Here is a 22109-nt window from a genome sequence, read left to right as displayed (position 1 = left end):
TTTCAGAGGGAGCATGGAGCTCGCCTTACCTTGACCGATGTCAAGTATGTACCAGGACTGAAGAGAAACTTGGTGTCGATCGCGATGCTGGAAGATAGAGGCTACGATGTAGTCTTCAGTAAGGGAAAGGTTTTCCTTGGACACATCATCACTAGACAGGTGAAGCAGATTGGTTCACGGGTCAAGAACCTGTATGCTCTTGAGGTTCAAGATGCATGCAAAGCCTTGAGCAACGAGGCAACTGATGGAGACTTGGTGGTTGAGAGGGAGCGTATATTACCTCTCAACATGCAGAGCCAGAATAAGTCTCAAACGATTATGGAGGAGCCACGATTGGTGCAGCAACTTCAGGAGGTTGTGGAGCAGCCACAAGAAGGGAAGCTGAGAGGAGATCGAGTAGAGACATCTACTAATGCAGAGACCTCCAGTAGGGGGAAACTTCGAGCCAGGTGGGCTGAGGGATCACATGCAGCCATACCTTCGGGTAGGAGGTGGGGAGATATAGAGTGATCGTCCCAAGGAGGAGGGGCAAGATCCTTGAGGCACCCAACCTCTTGGATGAGACCTTGCTACGGGAGCCCCAATGTGGAGTAGCAGGAACTGACTGATTGGGTAGAGATAGATGCGGATGGAGCGGCAGAGAGAGCGACAGTGTAGGGAATCCCAGGACAGCGCATAGCTAGCAGGCTGCAGCAATGCGAGAGGCACAATTGTTTTGCACAGTGCTAGGTGGCACAGAGAAGTGTGCAATGGTGCGAGATGCATGGAGATGTTGCAGTAGTGCAGATGTCAGAGAGGGAGCACTTGTCAGCAGCAGGTAGAGCTTTAGCATCATAGTATGTTCCTAGCCCAACAGAGTGGTCAGTTGGGAGTGTTTTTGTTCCAGGTGTTGTTGGAGCAATTGGACCGGGCAAATGTGTTGCATGCAGAACATTTCAGAGTTGTAGGATAGGGGTTGCAGATAATCCATATCTTGTTGAAAGGGAGTGTTGAAAATGAAACAAGATGATGGAGCTCAGTGGAAAGGAGTCGCCTTCACTAAGTGGGCCCGCAGGCCATTTTTGGCGCAAAGTCTATTTTTAGACTATGTCTATTTTTAGACATATGGATCATGGTCTATGAGTTGCAGGATGCTATTTGTGGATGATTGGTCATGTTGGTAAAAATAGATGGACTTCTATTTTTAGACATATGGGCAGAGTCTATTTTTAGACTGCCAGGCTAAAAATAGAACAATCGAATATTATTAGCTCTTAATAATATTTGGACTATAAACATTATCTTATCCTCTTGGAGCACTTCAGTTCGAGCTACGGATGTGGCACATGCGACTGCCAGAAGGAAATACACTTTTCTTATGGGTCAGTTGAGCTATTGCATGATGGACTTCAGTTAGAACTCAAGTGATTGAGTTTGGTGGACTTGATTGAGGAGTTGATGGAGTTGTGTTCAGTTTGACTTAGTTGAACTAGTTGTATTTAGTCTAACTGCAGAATACACTAGTGATGAGTGATGTGAATTAATTATTAATTAATTCACTAATTATTAACTCATAAAGCAACTAAATAATACATCAGTTAACTCAGTGCATGGACAGTTCAGTGGAGATAGGTGTTAGAGGTGGAGACTACTATCAGTTGTGACTATAGCTATGCATGAGATTTGCACAATCAATGATGGAGATTTCCAATGAGGATTGCGCAGTACAAACCAAGGGAAAATGAGTTTGGATTATTCCTATTCTCACATTGGATTGTGCAGTAGAGGCAGGCAGACAGCGGAGGAGATTTGAACCTGTGACTTGATTCAGATCTGAGCTAGTTTGTGTGTAGCAGGTGGAGATAGTACTGAGTACTTGTGAGGAGTATTGTACTATGTATTGTTACATGTTCTCTATCATTATAATATACAGATAGTTGGGGGTTTTTAGCTGTATGCTTTCCCCAGTACATACTGTGTTAATGTGCGCATGCGATTGATGTTTCATTGTTTTTAATTCCGCAAAATTGATGATCAACGTAGAGGAGGTTATGTATTATGCATGCATTCCACAATAGTGTATAATCAGGATAATCTCTGTGAATAAGTGTTATATTATTCAAAATTTCTACACACCTAAGATCTAATACCATGTTGAGAAATCTAGGGCATGAATTCTTAAATGATTTCTCTGCTTGATAATTGCTTGTCATATACTTTTACTTCTTAGCTTATAGTATTTTCTTTGTCATGTTATTTTCATTAAGACAATTACCAATATGCACAATAAAAGACAAGTGACACAGTATGTAGGCTTGTCATCCAGGGACAAAACCTCTCACCTCTTGAGAGGAAAACCTGATTAAAATTCTTCTTCTAGATCTTCAATTTATGAATACCAACACCATGACAAAGACCCTTGACTCTAGTATCCTCCCAAGAACCTTGTCACTAACCTTGATGCTCTGCCTCTTACCTTTCTGGACTTTCTTCTTAATCTCGAATCGCTTTCCTCGGCTCCTTCTAGAGAAACTCGATCTCTATACTTCACACTACTTCTTCTCGACTTCTCCTAGAGAAACTCGGTCTCTATGATCCCACTGGCTTCCTTTAGAGAATCTCGATCTCCAGATCTCTATCTCGGTTACCTAGAACAAGTATCCTAGAAGAATCATTCCTTCGCTGACCCAGAAGAAAACTTTCCTTTGCTAACCTAGAAGAAACCTCCTTCATTGCCCTAGAAGAAACCTCCTTCGCTACCCCAGAAGAAACTCTCCTTATACTTTTTTGCACTTCTCTTGGTAGCCTCTTCTTCACACTTCTTCTTCAACGAATTCTCGTCGAGTTGCTTACGTATAAGTAAGGCTAAGTGTGGCTATATATACACTTCATCTCATGTCCTTCAGGCTGACATGATCACAAGTAGTTAGGTTGAGTTCGTCTAGCATGTTCTTCCATTGTTGTAGGCCGACTTGAAGAGATTATGTGACAAGGTCTTGGACGATACTTTACATAGACAATTTTGACCTTTTATAAAGTGTAACATGACTTCATTACATGACAATGACTCTATCATTTTACGACTAGATGACAAATAATTCCCAAAGACTCTCAATGGGAGTCTTAACTCAAAAATAAAATCTCTTGTTCATGAAACCCATGAAGCAATTCAATACAATAATTTTATTTTTCTCTTTTACATCTCATTACATAAAATCATAATTACATTTCATTATGAAGACCGAACCTATCTACACTTTTCAACACCTTCCTTCATGAAACTATCACATAAATTAATTTTAAGTGTTTCAATTACACAATATGTCATCCACATGTGGCTCCCATGTTGGTATTACAATTATAATTTAAATTACAAAAACAAGGGTAAAAGATGAGGATTGTTACAACCTAAAGATTAACAAGCTAGAGCTATCATGTGCAAGTCTTAGCCTATGGTGCAAATGTACAAGATTATTAATGTTGTTAATTCAATGTCATCTCATCACTTTGAATAGTTTATTTCTATGTTTGTTCTAACAGGAAGGTATCTTGATGTATTCAGAACCTATTATGTATGTGTAGTTTAATTACTTACCCTCTGCTCAACAAGATTGTAGAGTCCCCAACAACCTTATGGGAGTTTAGTTAAGTCCTTAAACTATTTAGAGTTCATAAATCTTGTAAAGTCTATATACCGTCCATAAGGAATGATATTTATTCCACATTAAATATATTTTTGCTTATCTTGAGGTTTATACTTTCACTCAAATGAAAAATATTAGTCCAAGTTCTCCTAGATATTTGTGCATTTGGTGTCTTATCACAACTGTATCAAGAGCTTATTTGGTTTTTGAAATTTATTATCTGTTAATAAGAAGAAAATCTCTTTTTTTGTCAAAATGTTTCATAAATTTGGAAGACTTGGCTTTGGGATGATGAAGAGTTGTAAGAATGAATTTATTCGTGGGATCTTAGTTTTTGATAAGTTTATGTGCAAGTTCTTTTCTTCTAAGGGTGTTGTACTTCAAGACCAAAATACACTAAAAACTCTTATATTACTCATAACATTTTTTCTCTTTATTAAGTCAATATTTATATATTACTTGGAAACATTAGGTTTGACTACCATATCCAATAGTATAGTATAGTGTAAAAATTGTTAATAGTATGTATTCATAATCCTAGTCACAACTCACCTAGCTAATCACTATTATAATCAATCACAATAAACAAGGAACGATGGATCCAATGATTGGCCACCACAAGAGTGTTGTTGCTAGTTGGGATGAGACTGGAGTCCATTAGATTCTTCACTTTACCGTCAAACCACAAATTCATGTCTATTTTATTTCTCGAAAAGCTTTCATTCATAATTATCTACATATGTGTCATATTCTTATTAAAATAAGTATTTTTTAGTCTATTGTCTTTCATGAGTAAATTAAACTCTTAGTCTAATAAGTAGTCATAAAAGAGTCCATTAAGCTTTAAGTAATTTGTGCATATTGAAAGGCTACTTTAAATTTCCACACTAATCAATTTTATAATCAAAATTCTAAGCTCAATCATCTTGCTCAATCATATTGCATATTTATTAAAACATGATAAATTCATGGTTATGTTGTTAAACTTAAAATGAAAATGAAAATGTATGTAATAATTCTCATATTTAATTTATTGCAAATGTAAATTGAAATGATGGATGATTTATTTATTTATGGAAACATATAGTTATAAACCTAGTTTTTTATTAACTAGTCTTATAGATTAATAATATAGTTTATGCTTTTCATTATCAATTTCTCTTTTCAAAATGACAGAATTTCAACATTTCATTCTATAGAAAAGAAGAATGTGATTCAAGTTTTGGTTATTAAAAAGAGGAAAGATGACATTCAAGTTTTGATTATTAAAAAGAGGAAAACTGTCATTCAAGATTTATAATCATAAAGATTACCCATGTATTACAAGTAAGCAAGAAAATGATGTCATTCAAGATTTAATTATTAGAAAAGGCAATACATACAATCTAGCAAAGTTGAGATATGAAAGTTACATGAACCTTATGAAATAGACTCTAAGGTCACTTGAATCGGTCCCACACCTTGACACATGATATTCTTCATTACACGGTGATAAGAAATTCAGGCAAACTTTTATATGGCATTTGATTTTAAAAATAGACTATTTTCATTCTATACATAAATCTAAAAAACCACATGCCTCTAAACAAATAATATAATCATCTTCACAAATTTATTACACATATAACAATTTTCTTATGAATAAAAATTATAAGCATCTTTATTTTTTGAATAAGTACAAAATACAATCTACAATAAAACACATATAACCATCCATGAAAAAACTTCAAAGACTTAATCTATCCAGATATGCTAACAAAAATAGACCAATGGCCTAAATTATGAAACCTAACTCTAAAAGATCAAGAAGAGCTGTAACTGTGACCTCCCCTGAAGTGGGGGAAGAGATCTCTAAGATATCTCTTTTTTTACTCTAACCATCTGAGCTAAACCTTCACTTAAATCATTAATATCTTAACACACATTACTTTTATTCCATCCCATCACTCGAAGATCTTGGAGAGCATGCAAATACGCAAATATTAAATGATTTTAAATATGAAAGTGGCAATTCGAAATCCGAAGGAAAATGTAAAAACATTTATGCAACATAAATCCTTCATACAAATGATGTATAAAGCTACAGCTGATTTCTTGACACAAAGCAATCAAGATGCAACGATGCAATATCTAGCAATGATAGTTTTCACAATGGCACAGGCATTCTTACTAATATAGACATAGTTTACAAGACTATTATTGCCGGCAACTCAGCCCTGTTTTTTCTAGAGTTCTGATTCTCGGCTGTAGTCTTCTTTTGAATTGAAAATACGATTGAGTGTTGCAGCCAACCTTAAGCCTCCTTTTGCGAGTTGTTTCTCAACGATGGGCAAGCGAGAGAGGAAATAGTCATCTGCAAATGCAGGCATTTCAACATTCAATATCCCCAAAAGTTAGTGAATACAAAGACTTTCTTGATCTAAAATTGATCCTATACCTTCTAAAACTGCGTTTTCCTCAGCATCTTTGTAAGCCCACTTGCAAGCAAGAATAACACTTTCATCTGCATACCTGATGCCAGCAATTTAAATTCCAATAAATCTTACATAAATATACCAAAAAAAATAAGGTCAATCATATCAACTGATAAAAATTATAGTCACAATTCTTCAGGGTTTAGTCAGTAATTTAAATTTGATATTAAACTATAGGTTAACAAACAAATGATGGGTGTGAATGTCTTCTCCCAAGCAATTGTACAAGTCAGAGAAAATCAGGTTAGAGATTCTATCAATATCAGAGGGTCAAGCAATCAATTAAATATATGTTGAGGTACTAGTTGTTAGGACATTAGACATTTGGATGTTATTTAAGGCCAAATTGGTGTACATAATGACAGAGATTAAAATATTTAACTAGATGTAACTTTTCTGTATTGAGCAATAATACAATGCTTCCATTGCTGTATGGATGCTTCCCTCTTGAGGGATTTACCACATACTAATAGATATTGTTGTCTTTATCTTTCATTCTTGTGAGTTATTTCTGTGGCATATTGTGTTCTGAATTTTCCATGTGTAAATTTTACAATGTGTGAAAACACTTGAGAGGTTAACATCATTTTTTGTTTGGAGATGAAGGTATGTTGAATATTTGAACAACTTCAGATTCCTTCTTCCGAATATGAAGTCAGAACTGTGGACCTAAACAATTTTATTTTTTGTTAGAGAAAGATTTCGGCGAAAATCACATGGAATCTCATTTGTCGACGCGTTTCGAACCAACTAGTGTGGTTCATCGTCAGGACAAGATGAAGAAACAGATCTAGCTCATCATGCTAAATAGTCTCAACGGAGCCTCCAACAACTATCATCTCTAACGGCTAGTTTGACTCAAGGACAGGGGTCAAAATTATTATAATATTTTAATTCGTAAAAATAAATAAATTAAGGTAAATGGTACGAGACCTAATAATTAAAAACTATAAGTTAATTAATAATTAGTCAAATAAATGACCTTGAAAGGCCTAAAAATATAAATTTTTTTATTTAAAAGTATTAAGAATAAAAGGTAATAAAGAGAATCAAAGTTAATAATTAAAATTAAAATTTAATTAATAATTAAAAGGAAAATTAGTTAATTAAATGACCTAATGGATGAATAAAAAATTATATTCGGCATGAGACCTAATAAATAAAAATTTCTATAAGTTAATTAATAATTTAAAAAGGAAATTGGTTAAATGAAGAAAATATAATCTTATTTAAAAGTATTATTAAAATTGTAAGTTAATTAAAAAATAATAAAAGGTAATAAAGAGAATCAAGGTTTATAAGTTAGTTAATAATTTAAAAGGAAAATTAGTAAATTAAATGACCTTGTAATAAAGGATGGAGTAATATATAAATTAATTATATATAAAAGTATTATTAAAAATGTATGTTAAATAATAAAATGTAATTAAGCTATAAAAAGGACCTTAAATGGAAAATCAGTTAATCAAATGTCCTTATAATAAAGGATAAGTTAAATGTATAGAGTAATGTCTAAATAAATTTTATTTAAAAATATTATAAAAATTGAATGTTAATTAATAAAAAGAAAATCAAAGGATGATATGATAGATCGGAAATTAGTTAAAAATATAAGTAGTAAGGAAAGTTAGTTATATGGAGGCCCTTAAATAAAATAATCAATATAATAGGAATTAAAATGGAAAAATTAGGCATAAAGGACCTTGAATTATCAGAAGAAATAGGTTGCTATACACACGAATAAAAACTAATGAATAAATAACCAAAAAATTAAATAAATAAATAAATAAAACAACAAATAAATAAAAATAATAATAAAATAAATAAATAAGGATAAAAGACACCAAAAACCAAAGAGGACGAAAAACGACTAGGAAGAGAGGGTTGGGACCCAACACCTACTGACTTTCCAACCATCCTCTCTATTGAGATTGCTTGGTCTCTTTTCGATCTCAAGCGCTTCCCTGAATTTTCGATGATGGAAATGCGAAACCTTAGCAATAACACTAGCTTCTTCAATACAAACATGATGATTGGTTTTCTCACCATGTTCAGCCAAAGCGGAAGACTTAGATCTCCTATGCTTCAGATCCGCCGCGTGCTCGTTAATCCTCTGATTAATGGAACGACCAGTCTCCCCAATATAGGGGGTCCCACAGGAACAAGGGATCATATAAACACCCTTCATATCTTTAGGGTCGATGGGATCCTTCACCGATCTGAGGGATGAACAAATGGTGTTCAGGGGCCTAAAGGACACAGGGATACTATGTCTCCTGAGAATCCTACCAATTCTATCAGTGGTCCCTTGAACATAAGGAAGATGGACACCAGGAACACGATCTTTTGGTTCCCTTTTCGCCAGAAAATTCTTGGAAGCTTTAAGGAAAGCCCTATGACCCATGTATCTACTGTAACCATTCTCCACAAAGACATCCAACAGATGGGATTTTTCCTTCTCAAAGCTCTTCTTGTTCGAGATCCTTAGGGCCCGAGTAGCAAGGGTACTAAGAACACCCATCTTTTGAGCCGGGAAATGGTGGGAACTGGCATGAAGATACTGCTCCGTATGAGTTTTCTTTCGAAAAACTTGATGGGCGAGGGAACCATCATCATTCCTAGAAATAAGAATATCAAGGAAAGGAAGGCATCCCTCAACTTCCTGCTCCTTAGTGAACTTAATGGCTGAGGACTGCCTGTTAAGATGATCAAAGAAGAGATCAAGCTCATCCTGGCCATGAGACCAGATGACATTGGTGTCATCCACATACCTCTTCCATAGTTTAGGAAGGAGTCGGGAAGAGTTCAGAGCCTTGGACTCAAAATCTTCCATAAACAGATTAGCAACAACAGGGGAAAGGGGGGATCCCATTGCAACCCCACATGTTTGCTCGAAGAACTCCCCTTCAAAACTGAAGAAGGTGGAAGTGAGACAGATCTCAACCAACCTAGCCGTGTCAGGATCTGTTAGGCGGTTGATCACATCCATGGCCTCATTAATAGGGATGCAAGTGAACAGGGAGACAACATCAAAACTGACAAGAATGTCCCCAGGATCAAGCTTAATGTCCTTGAGCTCCTCAATAAAGGAAGCAGAGTCTTTTACGAAGGACTCCATCCGACCAATAAGAGGCTTAAGCTTTAAAGCCAGGAACTTCACAAGAAGATAGGTAGGACCTCCAATGGTGTTGACGATGGGCCTTAAGGGGGCTCCTTCCTTGTGAATCTTTGTGAGGCCATAGATTCTAGGAGTAATAGGGTTGCTTTCAATGAGCTTATGGTGCAAGGAACTCAACGAGCCAATGGATTTAATGGCCAAAGCCACATTTCTAGCAACCTTCTTCAAGGGATTTTTGGGGAGCTTTTTGTAGCTACCACTATTATGAAGATGATCCAACATCTTGCTACGGTAATCAACCTTGTTAAGAATCACGGCAGCACCACCCTTGTCTGCCTTAAGAACAATGATATCCTTGTTTTGGTTTAAGGATCTGAGAGCTAAAGATTCTTCTCTGCTGAGGTTACTCTTAGGCGGCTTAGCCTTTCTCAAGGCCACTGCACAATCCTGCCTGATAGTATCCTTGATCCTATCAGGTAAACCTCGGATCCCAAACTCAATATCACAGATAATATCCTCCACTGGGATTTTTCTAGGGGCTAAGGCAAAATTTAAGCCTTTGCCCAAAACTTTAAAAACAGCAGGGGGAAAAACGAAACTGGAGAGATTAATAACCTTGTTACTAGAAGGAGAAGAAGGGGTAATACCAACAGTCCGATTTTTCTTATTATATTTCAAGCTAGAGAATCTTTTGTTGATATCATTAATACTATCATTATTGTTATTATTAATATTAAAATTAATATTATTATTATTATTAATGCAATAACTATTATTATGACTATCGTAACTAATAATGTCACAATTATTATTCAAATTATTGAGATGATTTGTATTACCATTATAATTCTTAATTAGGTTATTAGCAATATAAGTATTAATATCATAATTAACATTAGGGCGATCACAACTTATTATACCTGAGTTCCTACCGCTGATGAAGATCCGGTCCATCGAAACAGCGCTATCTTCGGGTCCAGCGGTAACTCCACCATCGAACGAGGAGTGGGAAGCGGTGATTGAACCCCCGCTGGCCTCCCCAACTCTGTCAGTAGAACCGCTATTAATGAACCCCGTCGAGTTAAGCGACTTCGAAAATACTAACGGCTCCACGCAATCCAAAATCCACTGGTCTGCCAACTCCTCAACCAGTCTCTCATGCAGTGCTGATGAATCAGAGCTCCTGGTGGGAGAACGAGGATCTACAGATGCTGAATGGGAACCTGAGTTCCTACCGCTGATGAAGATCCGGTCCATCGAAACAGCGCTATCTTCGGGTCCAGCAGTAACTCCACCATCGAACGAGGAGTGGGAAGCGGTGATTGAACCCCCGCTGGCCTCCCCAACTCTGTCAGCAGAACCGCTATTAATGAACCCCGCCGAGTTAAGCGACTTCGAAAATACTAACGGCTCCACGCAATCCACAATCGACTGGTCTGCCAAATCCTCAACCGGTCTCTCATGCAGCGCTGATGAATCAGAGCTCCTGGTGGGAGAACGAGGATCTACAGATGCCGAATGGGAACCTGGGGATGCGGAGAAAACATTAGTCAAAACCAAAGCAGGATCAGCACCACCACTGCTGACCATAGAAATGCGATCAGGATTTCTGGCAACCAGATGAGAGCATTCTCCCACAACGCAGTTTTCAGGACCCACGATCCGCTGAGAGCCATACACCAATTTTTCCTCTGCGCAAATATGACCCCACATGCATCCATCTGGTAAATCCGAACCCACTGTAGTTGAATGCAGGCTTGAAGAGAGCGAGTTGGATTCATCAAAGCATTCTGAGGTGCCGAGATATGGGAAACCAGAGACCCCCCTCGAATTGCCAGATAACCAGTCATTCAACGCAGAGATTTGCCCAGAGGAGATGCGGCTATGGGAAGCAGCTCCAACTGCTCTATTCAGAAACTCTTAAAGATCTAGGTTGGTTGTTCATATTCGAAAAATCCATGCACTTTAGAGAAAATGTGACCATAACATTGCATCTAGAATGACAATTTTAGCTAGCAATGCCTTTCATTTTCACTCAAAGAGGCCTCCATGTTGAAAAGTGGGCAACAAGAAATACTAAATTTCGAATGTGCTAAAAATGGAATGTCTAGAAATATCATGTCTAAAAATAGCAGTTTGGCCAGTGAGGTCATTGGCCACCTTGGGTAAGAGGTGAAACTGCTAAAAATAGAAAGTTCTAAAAATAGCATTTCTCGGTCCCTTCCTATTTATAGCAGTCCCTAGTCTATCTATAGGAAGTAAAATTAATCTTGGTCTTAACAGCAGTTGGAAATATTAATTAATTAATTTAGTTGAGTTAATTAGTTAAGGAAATTCGAATTTGAAGTCTTTGTGAGCATGCACATGAGTTGTCCCACTGATTGAGGAATTTATCCTTAATTTCCTCCACTGATTGAGGGAATAAGTATGAGTTATATAATGAGAGAATCAGTTGACTTAGTTCTAACTAGTCAAGTCTAGTTAGATTATTTTAACAAGTTGTTAAAATAATAAAATATAGTTTGTTAATGCTTGCATGCATGTGACAACTATTATTTTAGATAACTGAGGATTCACTCATGGATAACTGTTGCATGTCAGTTCTGTCAGAGACCCAGTTGAGATCAGATGAGGGACAATGTACTATCAGATGCTTGGATCTTCCCATGGAATATTCCTTGCATGCATGAGGAACTAGTGTCCTCAAGGATTGCGTAGTTGGACCTATGGTTGACAGCAGGTATGATTTGGGGCCAATGCTCATATGTTATGAATTGGACCCCAATCAAAATTGCGCAAGGAAATAGGGGATTGATGGATGGTTGCCTACATATTGAGGCATAGTGAGTCTATCATCTTCATCTTTTGATTGCAGGAAGTACAGGATAGCTCTTGAGCTGATATTTTTTGTAAACAGAAGAGGATTTCCACTTGATTGATAATACAGTGTTGGGGGTTTTATGCTGGTGCTTTCCCCAGTGATATATCTGTGTTATGTGTGATTATTTCTCTTGATCAGTTATATGTGTTTATGGTTGATGTTTCTCATGAAATCGATTTTGCTTCTGCTTAATGTTTTGTAGAAGTAGATCATGTGTTTTGCTTTAGTACATTGCATTACCAGTTTGATCTACAGGTGAAATTTCTATACTCCATATGTTCAAGACTCTTCCAAAAATTTGTGATTAGTGATTTTAATGAGGATAAAGAACTTTGGTTTATGAAGTTCTGATTTAATAATATTTTAGGTTGTTATTCGTGGTGATCTTAGTAGCATTTTGTGGTTTTTCTAACAATATATCAATGTTCTCTTTGTTATTTTTTCCTGCAAACCTAGTACCCAACATTTGGATCTTAGAAAATTATAAATATACTGATCGATTACAGAGCTAGGTTCATTAATACAATAAATTCAGTGAAAGAAAAATGTACCAATCTCAATCACAATGACACAACAATTTCTGTCCAACTAAATTAGTTAATCATTAAATTGATTCATAACCTACTTGGGTTCTTGTCAAGAGATAATAGTCCAACTAAGAAAAAATACATAAACCATTAGATCTAATCCAACTGTTCAAACCCTCCTCACTTGATCTAGATATACTTGCTACCCCCCTTCCTTGAACCTAAAACTCTAGAGTATCACACTTCTCACTGAGATTCCTCTCTCAATCTTGTGCTATTGTATGGTGTGTCTTCTCCTTCTCCTTAACCTTGCTTTTATAACTTTTCATTGAGCTAAATCCCTAACCCTAATCTCCAAAGTGATTGATGGTTGAGATTAGATCTCGCCTCACTTGAGATCAAGGGCTGAGATTAAAACACAATGACTAAAGTAAATAATTTACTTTTTCTAATGTTTCATTAACTCAATAAGGCAACATAATAATTATGTGTTTTTCCTAAGTTAGACTTAGACTAAGTTTTATTAACATAAATTTTGATGGGGAACTAGCAACCTCCCTAGATATATGCAACAACGCACAAGCCACATATATCAAGCACTCATAGTTCATCCTAGGACTAATACATCTGGAAACCGTGAGAACTAGAGTCGGTATCCTAGATTCCAATGAGACACCTATCCTTCTAGCCTTACTATGATGGGCCATGTCTCTAGGGACTTGTACCCAGGTGGATGGGATGGCAAACCACTTGAGCTAAGCACCCGTTGAATATAGGCTAAGTTACAAAAGAAACTTGCTCACACTTTGACCAAATGTCCTAAGGAGATTTATCGGTGACTTCTGCATACCTAGGCACTTAGGTTTGTGTAGAAGTAGCCTCCTGAGCTACAAACATCAAAACTCCCTCTTAGTGAGGCATGTAATTCTACCCCCTAGAATTAAATTCAATCCTAGAATTACATTTGCTGCCATGGCTACTCGGTCTGAATTGAAAGCCTTCCCTACCCACTGTCACCCACCAGTAGTGGGTGAACCCATAGGAGAAATTTTCTCCCAGATTTCTCTTCATCCAGCAGCCAACAACCCCTAATAGCCACCAATGTAGTCGATATTGTGCCAAATTTCTCTACACCCTGAGCCAGACATATGTCCCCTCACGCATCTGTCAAAATCGTATATTTGAAGGTGGGCCATCCAATCCTAAAGGTATGATTTTTTTTTATGCAATGGTGTGTTATGCTTGTTTTTCATGAGCACACTTGAGTATGGATTATTGGGTGACTTGTAAGGAGTAAGGGTTTTGATTGTAGTCTTGTTCCCTTACCTTAACTGGGGGGTTTATCCTCAACCCTAGTCCCGCGGGACCTCCCCTACACACTTACAACTTTAGGATGGACACTACTTGGTAAACCCTGATTTTGGTAGCATAATCTCATTTTCCCATTCCACATTTTTCACTCCCTCTATGGGACCACATGACCACTAGGTCCACAAGGCTTTGGTACTCACCCTCCCCTTTTCCACATGTCTGGGTCGGGCCTGGAACGATTCCCCGAAGGTTGATGTAGCTAAAAAAAAAGATTAAAGCATATATGGCCACATACAAAAGGAAATGTACCACAAAATGAAAAATATGGCTGGGACAATAACTTTAGCACATGGTAAAAATCCAAGCATGAGCTATACTAATTATTATGGCCATCACCCTAGTTCCTAGGGCCCCTATGAGTGCGCCTTGGATAATTAAGGAACCCATGTATGTCCTAACCCCTGGTAAGCGATGAACTGCCCCACCTTTAGGGGGTAATCACTATTATATCATAAACATCATGCTCTCATCCCCTGGAATCCCAACCAGTAAAATAAAAAAAAATCAATAAAAGGCAAAAGGAAAATGAAGAAGGGTGGAAAAACAAAGGTCGAGGTAACTCATGTACCATGATTGCTCCCTCCTACATTCATACACCCAAAGATGTAGATATCTCTTGCCATTACCACCCTTGAGCCCATGGAATTTGGCCTTGAAACCCCTATGTCCCCATCCACCTCATCATTATCCACATGACACCTACCATTCGAAGGATGTACCTCAAACATGTCCTTCCCTTTAGGGGTTGGGAACACCTAATAGGGTTGTTCATTAACAACTCCTACATAGGAAGGTAACAACATTACATACTTAAAGCCCCAAGTCTGGAAGGGAAACCCACTATGAAGTATCCATTTTTGCCCATGATTAATAAGCTTATTTACTCAATTGCACTAATGAATTATTATATCTAAAGGTGAGGAGCCACATTGAATCTTATATAGGATTGGCAGGTGGTTTCATTATGGGTTGGGCAATTTACTAGGGCCCAAGCCCACCAGAGGATCATATCGACACTTGTAGGGTATGTGTTGAGAGCCATGGGTTTCCATCATGTGACAAAGGATTATCTCATGCCATGGGCATCCTCAACGCTTTCAAAAACTTGTTTATTGCCCCATATTATATGCGAGGTGATGCACTTGGACCAGTAGTGCCTGCGGTTGGCTTAGCATTATATACAGGGTTTAGCAGTTGATCCAAGGCCCAAAGGAGGTTTTTCTCATCCTTGAGACATGGGAGGGAAAGCACCATCTTTCATGCCCTCATTTGGAGCAGTTTATAGGCTTATTTTACACCAAGAGACCCATGAGACCACTACTTGTGCCCCAGAGCCACTTTGGAGCACCACATAATGTTTGTGTTGAAGAATGTAACTAGGTTCTGTCTTCATAATTGTATTTGAGTCATAACGAAATGTATTTATCAAGATAAAGAAAAAGAAACTATTATTATTATTATTATGACTTATTAAAGCATGGGTTTCATGCTTGAGTCATCATGTTTTAGGTCAAAGTCCCCATTAAGGACTTCTAGGTTTTATATTAAGTCATTAGAGTTATTGTCCATTTAATGAGACCCTTCTTGTGCTTTTGAATCATGTAAAAAGAATTATTATTGAGTCAAATACATAATTTGTCACCTCCACACCAAGTCGGCCCTGACTTGTTCAAGTTGTCCTACATGAGGGTAATTCGAACTCCAAAAAAGGCTATATATAGAAGTGCAGTTCGATTCATTTGGAGCATCTCACACACAAGTTCGATACACAAGAAGGTGAAGCAGAAAAAGTGTGAAGTTGCCGAAGGAGGAGGAGAATTGCAGGGAAAGACAAGATCAAATTTTTGGGCTATCTCTCTCACATGTGCAAAATTACTAGGCTACTGTTGGGGTCAAAATTCTAGATTTTGATGTTGGGTCGAAGTTCTACTACTGGGTCGAAGTTTTGCTGGGGAGGTCGAAACTCTATTTCTACAAGATCAAAGTGCTAGGTAGAAGTTCTGCTGGGGAGGTCGAAACTCTGTTGTTGCAAGATCGAAGTGCTAGGTCGAAATTGTTGTTGGAAGGTCATCATTTGCAGAAGAAAGAAAGGGTTGACTTGGTGATTGGAGGAAGTCTGTGTCTAGGTCAAGGAGTCTTGGATCATCTCATGAAACTATTAAAGGAAGAGTTGTTGAATGGGTTTTCCTTAGATAGGGGTTTTTCCCTGGCCATTCGCCTACATTTGGTGTCCCTGATATTCATGTTTTGTATTTGATAATTGCTTGATGAAACAAAGATAAAATAAGAACATAAGAAAGTTAATAACACAAGAATAAGAAAGTTAATAACACAAGAATATCACAAGTAATAATCATCATAATGAAAATATTTTTGCCTTTCTGATTTTCCAACATGGTTTCAGAGCTAAGGTGAAGAAGAAGGAAAAAGGCAGCTTGAAGATCTATTGATAAGGAGTTTTAAGAAATTTGAATAAGGGTCATCAAGGAAAAGGATCATATAAGAAGTGAAGCCTACTATCTTCAAGAATAATGTCTAACTCAATGAAGGGAGAAAAAAAATTAGAAGGAGCATCCAATTAAAGGGCACGGAAAAATAGGATAGATCTCATCCTCGAGAAGAATAAAACCTTGGATCTAGTCAAATGAAAAGTAAAGAAGCCTATAAATGAATCAAGTGATGCAAAAAAGGTGAAATTCAGAGAAAGAAAGAAATTAGCCATGACCCTAATGGTGGATGGAATAAAGGATAACCTCATCCCATATATATCCAACATAGATTCCACTCAAGAGATGTATGAGGCCTTATCAAAATTATTCACAATCAAGAATCTTTGTCAAATTGCAAGTCTTAAGAATAAACTAAGAACTATAAAGGTGACGGAAGACATTGTCACATCCTTCTTTGTAATGATAGCTAGAATTAGAGATGAGCTCCAAGAAATAGATGAGATAGTACCTAAAAAGGAGCTTGTAATCATTGAACTTCTAAATTACCAACATCTTGGAGTGCATTTTCATCAAGTCTCAACAGTTGGAAGGAAACTCTTACATTCGAACAATTATGGAATGCATGTAGTCAAGAAGAAGTTAAAATTTCATTAGTAAGCAACAAAGAGAATGAAGAGGAGAAAATTTCAAATGCCTATTTCTCTCATTACAAGAACAAAGGAACCTTCAAGAAGTCTAAATGGCCTAGAAGGAAGGTAGACCTATCCAAGATTGAATGCTACAATTGTCACAAGATGGGTCACTATAGAAGCGATTGTCCTAAGAATCCGAGAAATAAAAAGAGAAACAGGGATCAAGCAAATATTTCCGAAGAAGGATCTCCAAGGAAGAACAAGACCGAAGAATCGAAAACAAAGGACTTATACTACTAAGTCCCTCTACTCTAAGTTTTTGAATTGCTTAATTGTTTTTCTTTGTATTTTGATTTTTAGTACTTAAAGGCTTAACATGATTTGGAAAAACAATTTTGAATTGTATTTGTTAAAGTTATAGGTATCCCTCGAGATTGAATTAAGAGGGAGCACTCACCATTTTTCCAAAGATAAGTATCTTATTCCTTGTATTATCTTTTATATTTGGTTTTCCTCTTCCTATCTAAATGTGTTTGTATTAGATGCTGATAACATTTATTTTCATATTTTCCTTGTTTAGGAAAAACTTGTTGACATGCTCAAGGGCTATGGAGAATATCTCACAAGACAAAGCATGATAGAAGTTCTATTGGAATTGGTGTCCTATAAGGTTTGTCTAACAACTTAAATGTATGTTTTAGACCATAAGCTTTGTTCTCTTCATGATAAAGGTATATTCTTTCATTCTAAGAAATTAGCTTTACATTATCTTATTCCTTGTATTATCTTTTATATTTGGTTTTCCTCTTCCTATCTAAATGTGTTTGTATTAGATGCTGATAACATTTATTTCATATTTTCCTTGTTTAGGAAAAACTTGTTGACATGCTCAAGGGCTATGGAGAATATCTCACAAGACAAAGCATGATAGAAGTTCTATTGGAATTGGTGTCCTATAAGGTTTGTCTAACAACTTAAATGTATGTTTTAGACCATAAGCTTTGTTCTCTTCGTGATAAAGGTATATTCTTTCATTCTAATAAATTAGCTTTACATTACTAAAAAATGTTATGTCTAGGAATTTTGAATCATAAAGATTCTTATTTGGGAGATTAATCATTAGATTGAATCTACCCTCATTAAAATCATCATGTTTATGGAACCCTAAAAGGTTCTCTATAAAACCCTAACCTAAGGGTATGTCAATGATAACGTGAAAACCCTAGTCTACTTAGAGTTACTGATGAAATCTAGAAAATATTATTATTTTGATGATTGTGGTTTTGATGGTAATGTCATGTTTGGAGTTTAGTATTGTTATGGAAACCCTAGTCTTTTAGGGTTCGATGTTAATGCATTCCTAGACCTTGAAGTTTTGGTAAATTAGCGTTTATAAGCAAAACCCTTGTATATCGAGAGTATGCTCCTAGGAAAGAAATCGTAGGTGTATTTTGTCTGTCTAATCTAAACCCTAGCCTAATCAATATTTTTATATGTATGACTTTAAATGTATTGATATTTGTGTCTTGGGCTTACCTAATGGATATTGATTATGAAATCCTAGATATGTATATGTACTAACCTAATCCAAGATATTTGGTGATCACCCTCTCCTTTCCCTTTCTTTTTCTCTTCTCAAAATTTTGGTCCCATTTTCCTAGAAGACTAAGTATGGTACCCTGCAAAATCCTTTGGAGAGAATATTTTTCAAATCTGTCTAGATAGGGATCTGCATTGATGCTTTCTCTAAAGGACCTCAAATTTTGAACCAATTCTCACGATGGAATCTCAAGATATTTGATGCCCGAGCAGTTTCCCTTAAAAGGTAACCTAAGTAGTCCTTCTTTGACAAGGTGGCTTTTTTTAGCATAGTACGAACCTAGTATTCATTTGAATAAATCATAAGAACCCCTTTCCTCTGTGTTACCTTGACCTAGGAAGTTCTTTGGAGGGAATTTCCTCGCACGATCATCCTAAAATCCCTAGGTCTAGTGTAAGCCCTAACTAGGTTTCATAAGAATAGCAAAAGCCTACTTGAAGGTATATAATTATCTTTCAAAGCTTCTTGAGATGTCCTGCATCATATTGGGGGTCCTCGCCATATATATACTCATCATTATTGAACATTCCTAAACCCTAGGTCTTGACTCTCTTCTTAGGTCTTTCTTGGACAACCTTTTAGCTTTTCTTGAGGCATTGAGCCGTAATTGAACCTCTCCTTGAATGGGCCATGGAAACCACTCAATATCTTATCATTGATCCCATCATTAAGTGATTTCCTTCATACTAGGACTCCTCCCATTGGTGAAAGTCCATAAAGAGTAGGGGACACTAATTGAGGTGATATTGGGTCTTTGTCCCATTGTTGTCATTTGGTCTAGTAGTTGTCACCTAGGTACCCTTCCTAGGACACCTTCCAAATTGTGTGGAAACACCCACCTTGTTTGGAAATATTCTCAAAGTCTTGCTCCCTTGGCCTAGTTCCTAGAAGCCTCCTACTCCTAAACATATTGTAAGGTCATCCCATACGAAAGGACCTTCTTCATAGATTGCGAGGAATCTTTTGACTACTCTTATTGTCCTTAACTTGAAGACTGATTCCCTCTGAGTTGCTCAACCTTCAAAGCTTCCCACTCTTAGTTCCTGAACTTGGGGTTCCTGAACTTCTCCCTCAACACCATTTTTTGACTCCAATTGTGACTCTAATATAGGTTCATCAAAGTAGTGCACTATTCATCCTTGATATGCAAGGGATCACGTGATCCTTCACCCCATGCATGATGATAAATCTGGTCTTCACATCTTTCAAGACGTGCGCTTCCAAAGTTGTAGTGTCTAAAGGAGCTATAACCTAGGTGCATACAAACTTCCATAAGCCATTCTCCTTGAGAACTAGCGCTATCCACTCCTTCCATGGACTAAAGTTGTAAGTACCATCCAACCTATCCTTGAACCTTAGATTAGTTGATTCCATCTTGAAATTAGAAAATTAATTGAAATTTTTTTACTATTACACCTGGATTAGGAGGGTCTCCCTCTCTCCTTGTGAGGGTTGACCCCTGCCAATTTCTAGATCTTGATCACAGTATCTTAGTGCAGTTCCACTTTAAAACTTAGGTAGTTGTTCTTATCGAACACCCAGATTTCTTGGCCTGAGACAACCCCACTCATAGCCCTAGCTCGACCTTATTATGTATGACCATTGCTATACTTTGCAGCCGATTGGCCCAAAACCACTCTGCATTCCACCCCCCGCTGATTGTGTCACTTCTCCATTGACTCAAGGACCTTTGGCGATTGTCTGCACTATTCCTTGCATGCCCACATCTCTTTGTCGATGTTGGCTCCGATCCATCCACTTGTTGCCATCACCCTTCCTATCACACGACACTTCTCTTCATGCTCGCATCAATCTTGTGCACTTACTCCTGCCAACATTGTGGTTCAACCTCCCCTCCATCTGCAGTCGCCGATGCTATGCTGCCATCTTCTCTCAACTACCCTAGGCTTCTCCCCATTCTTTTGTGTTTTCTACTTGATGGTGTGTTGTCAGTATATCTATTTTCTATGCCCCTCACAGTGTTCACCCACGTCAGTCATTGTCCCGATCGACACAATCTCTCGGCCCCGAATGTAGTGTTACGACGCTGAACTATCAAACTCTGTCGTTGCTTCACTCACAGTTGGTCCTCGATTGTTGTCTCTTCACGGCTAGACCTATCTGCACTGTAGCTTATCAACGTTTCCCTTGGCCTGGTCTCCACTCCACCCAATGACCATGTCCGCTGAGACTCTTGCAGGACATTTGCTTGGTGGCGGGCCTGTCGGCTACCATAGCCAACCCCAATTCCTTTCTTGGTAGCTACTACGGGTTAATCGGTGGCTATCCTTTTGATAACACCCAGATCTTGCGATTGGCTAGGTGGCTAACACATTTCTTTGCCACTGGCGCCTTTTTTATTCTTATTTTTTTATCTTTATGGGCCACAATACAAGAAAAAATCAAACTCAAACCCCTGTGTTTTCCATACCACTGTACATTCGATTTTGGTCCCTTTAAAACAATTTTTTTCCTCATACGATCATGGTTGAACCTGGTCCTGACAATCCTGTATGAACCTACCTTCCTGTGATTCCAAAATTGGTTTTCTCAAAGTTTACGCTATGATACCGTGCTAGTTTTCCTTGCAAACCTAATACCTGACATTTACTTCCTAGTATATTACAAATCTACAAATAAATTGCACAATTAAGTTCATTAACACAATAAATTCAATAGAAGTAAAATGTACCAATCTCAATCACAATAACACAACAAATTTCTCCCAATGAAATCACTTCATCATTAAATTGATTCAATCTAACCAGGCTATTGTCTTGGGATAATGGCCCAACTGAGAAAAAATACACACAAAACTAGATTTGACCCAACTAATCAAGCCCTCCTTGGAAGATCTAGATATCCTTGCTTCCCCCTTCCTCAAACCCAACACTCTAGAATAACACCCTCCTCAGTAAGATGCCTCTCTCAATCTTGTGATGTTGTATGGTGTATCTTCTCTGTCTCTTTAACCTTACTTTTATAACTTTACATTGAGCTAAATCGATAACCGGGTGTTGCGAACATCTCGATAACATCCCGATTTTATCTCGAAATCACGATTTTTTAGCCTAGCCGATGTTTGCCGATTTTTAAAAATATTTTTATGGTATCTTGATTTTGCCGATGTTTGCCGACTTTTTACCGATATTTCCCCAATTTTTACGATTTTTTGGTTTTCCAGACCCTTGCCGATTTTACCCTGATGCCGATGTTCACAATTAGCTCCTGCCTCACTTGAGATCAAGGGTTGAGATCAATGGCTAGGATTAAATCTTAAGCCTTCCTTGAGATCAACGATTGAGATATTATCTAAGTCACTTATTATTTATCCTTAGAACCTTGCCCTAATAGTCCACAATAATTAATTAAATTAATTACTATACTTTTCCTAAGTTAACCTTAGGAAAGAAATCATAAAACCACTTGCTCC

At 37.3% G+C, this 22109-nt stretch overlaps 1 protein-coding gene across 1 annotated transcript in view; it reads right to left on the bottom strand.

Moving 5' to 3' along the window:
• Window positions 1-5595: 5595 nt before the first annotated feature.
• The window catches only part of LOC149210271 (endonuclease 2-like), a 113294-nt gene continuing 96780 nt past the window's right edge, over window positions 5596-22109 (bottom strand). The window contains exons 8-9 of the mRNA XM_089394389.1: window positions 6061-6134; window positions 5596-5976 (exon numbers count right to left, since the gene is read on the bottom strand). Of these exons, the coding sequence (XP_089250515.1) occupies window positions 5849-5976; window positions 6061-6134 (202 nt within the window). The 3' untranslated portion in view covers window positions 5596-5848. The remainder of the gene's footprint in view (window positions 5977-6060; window positions 6135-22109) is intronic.

This window comes from Pinus tabuliformis, chromosome 1_2, assembly GCF_031772625.1.
Source record: "Pinus tabuliformis cultivar Carrire ecotype Pingquan chromosome 1_2, CPIR1, whole genome shotgun sequence".
In the NCBI taxonomy this organism is placed as follows: domain Eukaryota; kingdom Viridiplantae; phylum Streptophyta; class Pinopsida; order Pinales; family Pinaceae; genus Pinus; species Pinus tabuliformis.
The sequence above is the reverse complement of the archived record's forward strand: the minus strand, read 5'-3'. Positions and strand labels throughout refer to the sequence as shown.